Source organism: Arvicanthis niloticus, chromosome 21 (genome assembly GCF_011762505.2).
Source record: "Arvicanthis niloticus isolate mArvNil1 chromosome 21, mArvNil1.pat.X, whole genome shotgun sequence".
In the NCBI taxonomy this organism is placed as follows: Eukaryota; Metazoa; Chordata; class Mammalia; order Rodentia; family Muridae; genus Arvicanthis; species Arvicanthis niloticus.
In genome coordinates, this window is record NC_047678.1 from 42,063,438 (window position 1) to 42,071,450 (window position 8,013).

Genomic DNA, 8,013 nt, shown 5'->3' on the forward strand with positions numbered 1-8,013 from the left:
AGACCAAATCGATGAGAGAAAAGAGATTTGAACATACTGTTCCCAGAGCTGGCTGAGTAAGTCTGGATGTGCTGTGTAAGAAGGCTCAGGCAGTGTTGCTTATTTCTTCATATGGGTTACATAAAAGCCCTCGTGTGTGTGTGTGTGTGTGTGTGTGTGTGTGTGTGTGTGTGTGTTTGTGTGTGTGCAGATACGCATGTATGCAGATCTGCACGTGTGCATGTGTATGGAGCTGAGAGAACACCCGTGGAGGTTATACTCAGGAATGCCATCCACCTTCTTTGAGACAGGGTGTCTCACTAGCCTAGAAGCCAACTTCACCTAAAACCTGGACACCAGCCTCAATTCTTAATTAAGACTTAGAATACTATATGCCCTTGTAGGATAACATGTCTATGAATGTACATGCGTGTACATGTGTGTATGAATGTATGTGAGTCTGATCGTGTGTGAAAACACCAATTATGTTAGACTGGCTGCTCAGATAGCTAGGATCTGCTTGTCCCCATCTTTACAAAGGCATGTGACCATGCCCAGCATTTTAACATGGGTTCTGGGGATCGAATTTGTCTTCATGTTTGCAAGCAGGTACTTTAGGGACTGAAGTGTCCTTGACCTTCTCCCCCTCATTCATTTCAAGCCCCCAAGGACTGCAGGTCACAAAGCAAACTCCAAATCCAATATGGACCATGCTCTCTAATGGCAAACAAACAAGATTTAAAATACTCTCAAAGAACAGAGCAAAAATAAATAAATAAAAGAATATAAAAATGAAATCTGGAATTGAAAAACTAAAATCATGTGTTAGTTAAGAATAAATACTACAGAGAGGTTAGAATGGACTCACTACAGAAGTTTTGCCCAGCTTCAGAGATACACGAGAACTCAGGGTACACACTTCCTCAGATCACACACATGCACACACACATGCTTACATACACATGCATACACACATGGGACACACACATGAATACACACATATACACATACCATGCACACACATGCACACACATGCACACACATGCACACACATGCATATACATGCACACACATGCACACACATGCACACACATGCATATACATGCATACACATGCACACAATGCACACACATGCATACACACATATACACAGATGTACATGCTTTATACAGTCAGTCGTCCTGTGAGGCTTTTTCAGAACTACAAAGCACCCCGATGGGCCTGGGATTGCTCCTATGTCAGGCACAAGGCAGGATTTGGATATAAAATGTCCCTTATAGCCTCAGGTGTCCGAACCAGAGATTGTGAACTTTGGGACCCAGAGCAGAGCTTTGGGTTTTAGCTGGGCCTTACGCTGGTGTCTGGCTCTCTGCTTCATGCCTTAGCCAGCTCACCCACAGCCTGGAGCTCTTCCCACTACTGTCCCGATACAATGGCTATACACCATGCACCCTCAAACTGCGAGCCTCAGTGAGTCCATTGTTGCTTCAGGCCTGTATATGATCAGAGCCATGGGAAGGACAAATGACACAGCCCAGAGCGAGCCCTGAAAACGGCTAAGCAAGCACTCTGTGAATGACAGCGATTGTAGGTGAGGACCACTGTGAACTCTGCTGTGCCTGACGCTGCTCCACCAAAGGCCCGAGTGGCCAGCCAGCTCCATTGTCTCTGGTTTGGGGCCAGGTCCACTCACTACAGACAGGTCTGGATCAAACTGAGGTTTAATATTTAAGAGCCATGGGACTTTTTAATTACTGAGAAAGCTTTTTTTTTTTTTTTTTTTTTTATTAAATTGGCATTTTACAGTAGGTCATTTGGAAAACTGAGAAATTGAGTTTGAATCCAGCGAAAATATTCTGGGCAAAACCAAAAGCAAAGAGACAACTCATCGATGGCTGTGGTCCTTGGGACAAGGCTAGCACGAGGGACCGCGTCAGCCTTGGTCTGTGTGCACCTGTGACACAGTAAAGTCCAGAGCACTGAGAACATTCTGGATATCTCTAAACTTTCACACCAATGACCAAAGAAAAAAAGAGTCAGAAATGAGCAGAGCTTCAGAACAGGGTGATATTTACGTGCTGGTATCTCTCAGGGTGTGTTGTAGGGGGTGGGGTGAGATGCTGGCAGAGGTAAAAGACCCGGTCAGAACCAGGATCTACAAACTATCAACTCCATCCCAGCCCTTGGAAACACAGGTCTAAGCAAAGTGAGAGAGAATCCAGAATAGCCACAGCGTGATGAGTTTACAGCCTTTCTGTCTGGCTTTAAATACACTGCCTAGCAGTTCCCGCCCCAAAAAGCACAGCTCAGTCAGCTACGAGAGGCCTCAGACATCTGTGCCAAACTCACTCTGAACTTACAATCACCTGCCCAGGTGAACCAGCTATCTACACATGCCCTCTCCACCTGCACCCCCTGCCCTCTCCACCTGCACCCCTGCCCTCTCTACCTGCACCCCTGCCCTCTCCACCTGCACCCCTGCCCTCTCTACCTGCACCCCTGCCCTCTCCACTTGCCTGCAGTATGGCCGAAGGATCCTTACCTCTTCTCAAAGATGTTTTTCAGGTTCTGCTCCTCTGTGTTGAGGAGACTGAGGCCATCAGGGATCACCATGAGCCCCTCCTGGTCGTCAGCTTTGCTTTGACAGCTCAGCTCTTTCTCCCTTTTTCTCTCCATCTGCTTCTGTAACCGTCGGTGCTGTAGCTCCTGCATGGCCTTGAACTGGAGTCGCAGAGTGTCTGCGGAGCTTTCATCAGCCGCCATCTTGCCCTGAGAACAGAGAAGCATACAACTAGCACGTGGCAAGATGCAGGCCAGCTGAGGCTGAGGCTGAGGCTGAGGCTGAGGCTGAGGCTGAGGCTGAGGCTGAGGCTGAGGCTGAGGCTGAGGCTGAGGCTGAGGCTGAGGCTGAGGCTGAGGCTGAGGCTGAGGCTGAGGCTGAGGCTGAGGCTGAGGCTGAGGCTGAGGCTGAGGCTGAGGCTGAGGCTGAGGCTGAGGCTGAGGCTGAGGCTGAGGCTGAGGCTGAGGCTGAGGCTGAGGCTGAGGCTGAGGCTGAGGCTGAGGCTGAGGCTGAGGCTCTCTACGGAGCCATCAGTGAGTCTAAGAAGACACTCGGACTCCCTCACCTAAAGCAGGGCAGAGCAGACTCCCGACTGCAGGTGGCAGCAGGAGATTCACTGTTCTGACTCATTTCCCTGGCCCTTCTGTCAGCAGCTTTCAATTCTGGCTGCACACTAGACTCTCCCAGGAGCTGTCAAAGCTGAAGACGTCTGGGCTCATCTCCAGACCAGCTAGATCCCAATCTCTGGACATAGGCTCCAGCCATCATTTCTTCTTCACAGTTGAGGGCTAGATCTGAGACATCGGCACATACCTACAGACCCAGACTTTGAATCCCAACAGGAGAGTCAGGCATTCAAGGCTGGCCTGGGTTATACCAGCCTAGTGTCAAAACCAAAAATAAACACATAAACAACTTATTTGAGTTACAATTTACACATGTTAAAACACATAAGCATGAACAGACAGCCCAGCAAATCTTTCTACTATACTTTGAGGTGACCCACTCTCTCAGAAGACAAGCCCCAAAGTACTGGGTTTCAACCTAACAAGCAGGAAAGGCCCTTTGGAACCAAGTGTTTCTGACATATGCCTCCTTGTCCATCTGTCCTTCCTTCTCACAGGAAGGAGCTTATGATGATGTAAGGAAAATATCATTTCCCTTAAGACTCAGCACACCAACCAAGCCACCACTATCTACTGTCCCCTCAGAAATCTCACACTGAGTATCAAAGCAGGAGCTTGAGACAAGGTGTCGTCTGTCCCAGCCTCCTCTCAATTTCAAACAGAATCCAGGGGGCAATTCCTGTACCACTCATGTCTGCCAAGGCTCTGCTCCCTGCCTCCCTCTGCCCTGGATGCTCGTTGACCAGGAGTCAGAAACACGTGGGCATGCTGAACAAGCGACCTTGCTCTTTCTCCTGTTTCACTGGCCTATTGTCACTCATGTAGGGATCCAGGACATGCTCAGCTTGTACAATCATATCCTGGCCCACAAATCAATCGCTGTACAGCTTCTTCAACCCATCACCCCCACAGCATAGCCACTCTGACAGCATGACCTCTCAGCTAGGCCAACACTATTTACCAGAGGAATCGCCATCACACCAATGCTCCCGTGTGGCCCGAGCTCTCAGACTCGGCTGCCAGTCCCCACCCCATGCTGCTTCTGTTCACTCTTTTTGCCTTTCACACGACTAGAGTCAGTGAAAGTAGGTTTTTGTGACTGGATCTCTTTTTTTGTCCCATGCCACTTTTCAGATGTTCGCCCCCACTGCTGCATGCATGTGTCAGGCCTGGCTTTCCACTGCTGCATGCATGTGTCAGGCCCTGGCTTTCCACTGCTGCATGCATGTGTCAGGCCTGGCTTTCCACTGCTGCATGCATGTGTCAGGCCTGGCTTTCCACTGCTGCATGCATGTGTCAGGCCTGGCTTTCCACTGCTGCATGCATGTGTCAGGCCTGGCTTTCCACTGCTGCATGCATGTGTCAGGCCTGGCTTTCCACTGCTGCATGCATGTGTCAGGCCCTGGCTTTCCACTGCTGCATGCATGTGTCAGGCCTGGCTTTCCACTGCTGCATGCATGTGTCAGGCCTGGCTTTCCACTGCTGCATGCATGTGTCAGGCCCTAGCTTTCCACTGCTGCATGCATGTGTCAGGCCCTGGCTTTCCACTGCTGCATGCATGTGTCAGGCCCTGGCTTTCCACTGCTGCATGCATGTGTCAGGCCTGGCTTTCCACTGCTGCATGCATGTGTCAGGCCCTGGCTTTCCACTGCTGAGTAGCATTTTAGTGTCTAGAAGCCACACTGGGCCTGTAGTTCTAGCTGCTGCTTGGACACCCCAGAATCAAAATGCTATAAACATGTGAGCATGCTTTCATTTCTCTTCATAAATACATGAAGTGAAAATTCTGGTTCTGTGGTAAAATCTTGTTTAACTTTCTAAGAAACTGCTATGCACGTGCTCGCGCGCGCGCACGCGCACACACACACACATCCACATATGAATGCATGTATGTAAGCATACTCTCGTCTTTCACCATGTAATGTCTTGAACCACCTCAGACTGACAAGGCCACTGCCATATGTAGCCCCTCAACCTTGGGCTTCTGGCTTTGTCAGCCAAAATGGATGTAATCACGCTCTCACATGGCCCTCCCCTTTAAGCTAACATAAAGAGCAATAGGTTTCACTGTGGACCTGCTCACTTTGTTCCTGTGACCTCTGACCTACTCCTCTCCCAACAGTCTCTTCTTCTGTTTCACGTCCCATGTCTCTGGTCACCCTTTCTCTGCCATGAGGTCCCTTCCCAGGATTGTATTAGCTCTGGTGTCATGGCTGCACAGATGAAAGAAAGGGTGCCGTTCACCTTCCCGAGCTTGGCTTATTGGCTAACTACGTAATTCCCAGCCCTGTCCCATTTTCTGAGCTGCTATGCTTCTTTCCTCAAGCCACACTGTGCACATGTGCATCCTCTTTATCTGTGTCCCGTGGATGACATCTGCGCTGCTTCGCTTCTCATTTAGTGGGAATGGCGCCTCCGTGATCGAGGATGGGCAGATTTCTCTGTGGCAGGGCTTCAGGAGCTAAACCTCCTTTCTTCATACCCCACTCAGTCTGTGGTTCAGTGTTACAGAAACCAGAGAAATGAACACTCATCATCCAATTATCATACATTTTAATTTTTATGATTGTTCTTGAGTCTGTCTCCATATTGCCTCCTTCAGTGTACTCCCAGGCTCACAAACACCTCAGGACATTTACACTCCCTGCTTGGCTCCCTGAGCCACCCATCTGCCAACCTGCTCTCAGACACCCCTTCGCACCAGGCCTATCTCACCGGCTCCTGTAAGAGAGAAGACAAATCGAAGCCCTCTTGCTACCTGTGTCATCTGCCTCGAAAGCATTTAGTGTCCCTGTATGCTCACACGCAGGCTGACTGTCTCCCTCCCTTCCCATCAACCATGAGGCCCACACAGGTGCCTGTCACTGCCCTGGCACACAGCAGTGAGGTGAATCATTGGTGAGCTACCGATGATGCTTAGGATGGTGAGACGGCTCTGGCTGCCCTTGAAGCTCCTCACCCGGCTTGCTGCATGGCCTGCACTGGCCGACACAACATGCTTCTCAGAAGGACAGCTGTGAGCTTGAGGTCCCTATGCAGAAGCGGAGGTCCAAGCCCAAAGGCACCAAAGGCTGCAGGGGCCCTGGCCATCCCTCCTGGCTTGTCTCGCTAAGTCCTAGCTAAGTGCACCACACGCTCTGCTTCCCTATGTAGCCTACATGCCCCAAGCACTGAATCTTGCCAGTCCCCCAGCCCTACAGCCAACACCAAGTTCTCATAAAACTTTCCCTCCCATTCCCAATTTGCCCCTAAAGACACCCAGAAACAGATGTACCCTGTGTCCAGGGCAAGCTACCTTATCTCTACCTCAGTTTCCCCCCTTGCTGAATGGAATGATAACTATTATGACCTTCCCAGGGAAGATGGGACAGTGAAGTGTGAGAATGTATGCCAAGCACTGTATCATCTACAGAAAGTTAGTGTCCCTGGCACAGTGGAGTCCCCATGTGAGCGCTGGGCCTTCAGTGACAGACACCTATGCACTGCCCAGACTGCTGAGATATTGCCCCTTGCTCGGAGCCTCAGTATGAGATGGAGGGCTCCCAGTTGGTGCCATGCCAGGAACAGTAAGGAAACCACAGCAGCTCAGGGTGGGGGCGCCTGGGACGAGCAGACAGCAGGTGGTCAGCTCAGACTTCTGTGAGCTGAAGGTCTGAGGCTGATTGAACAGATGCTAACCTCACACAGCTCTGTCCTTCCTCGTGGACCTCAGTCTGGCAGGAGAGACAGGCCCTGACCACACAGATGAAGTGAACATGCTCTGAGGGAAAGGTAAGAACCCCTAGGGGCTTCCCCAAGGAACTAGCTGAGAGCATGCACCCATGGAGAGTGGGTGACCAGAAACTCATCCTGGGGAGGGAGGCAGCAGAGGTAAAACTGGGGCAAAGAACCCAAGAGCACAGGGGCTCTGGTTTCCTGAGTTTGACATGGCCGACACAATTGACTAGCTGTTGGCCTTTTGGTCTAGATTCTGGAGACGACTACCTTTCCCACTAGACCAACGACCATCACCCAACAGGCTATTACCATAGTTTTATAACTCAGTCTCTCTCTGTTCTTGCCTCACCCCCATACTCCAGCCTGTTCTTCACACACTTGGCCCTGATGCTGTCCAATGGAATACACCCACCATAGCACAAAGCCAGGGTCCCTCCCCTTCTGGGTCATCACTAGGGGTGCCTCTGGCTTGCAGCTTGCACCCGTTCTGCTCCTTCTAAGTTCTTGTCTCTGTGTGTTCTCCGGCTCCTTCCTGGCCATCTCTGGGTTTGATGGGTCTCTTCCCCGGGATGACTCTCCTGAGCTCCCGAGAAGTGCTGCCCCCTGTGCCCACTGTGTATGAGTTACCTTTCCCATGGCTGTGGGCCAATGTGTGAGCAAAGCAAGTCAAGGGAAGGGGGCTTAGTTGGCTCGTGGTTTTGGAGGACACGGCCCACCATGTCAGGGAAGGTGGTGCCTACAAGTGGATGGTCACCAGGAGTCCATTGGGGAAGCACAAACTGATGAAGGCTCCACTACTGTTTTCAGTCTGGGACTCTATGGGATGGTGGGTCTTCCTTTCTCAGCTAAATTCTGGAAACACCTTCACACACTGTGCACACACAGAGTTGTGTTTCCTAGATGGTTCTAAATCTAGCCAACTTGTTAGTGAATATGAGCCACCATCTTTTGCTTGTACTCACTGAGTACCGGCTTGTCCCACGGCCCAGGCAGTCTGCCTTTGCACCCGACCGGTAGTACACGTTACACACCAACTGTGTTCTCTCCCACTAGTGTGTAAACTACCAGAGGACATGCACTTAAACTTTCTTTTTAGCTGTTTGAGACAGAGTCCTGGAAGGGCTGGCCTGA

General features: G+C 50.6%; 1 protein-coding gene across 1 annotated transcript in view; it reads right to left on the reverse strand.

Moving 5' to 3' along the window:
* The window catches only part of Ccdc13 (coiled-coil domain containing 13), a 43,922-nt gene that overhangs the window by 34,506 nt on the left and 1,403 nt on the right, over positions 1-8,013 (reverse strand). Inside the window, exon 2 of the mRNA XM_034484181.2 lies at positions 2,522-2,748. Within this exon, the coding sequence (XP_034340072.1) occupies positions 2,522-2,742 (221 nt within the window). The 5' untranslated portion in view covers positions 2,743-2,748. The remainder of the gene's footprint in view (positions 1-2,521; positions 2,749-8,013) is intronic.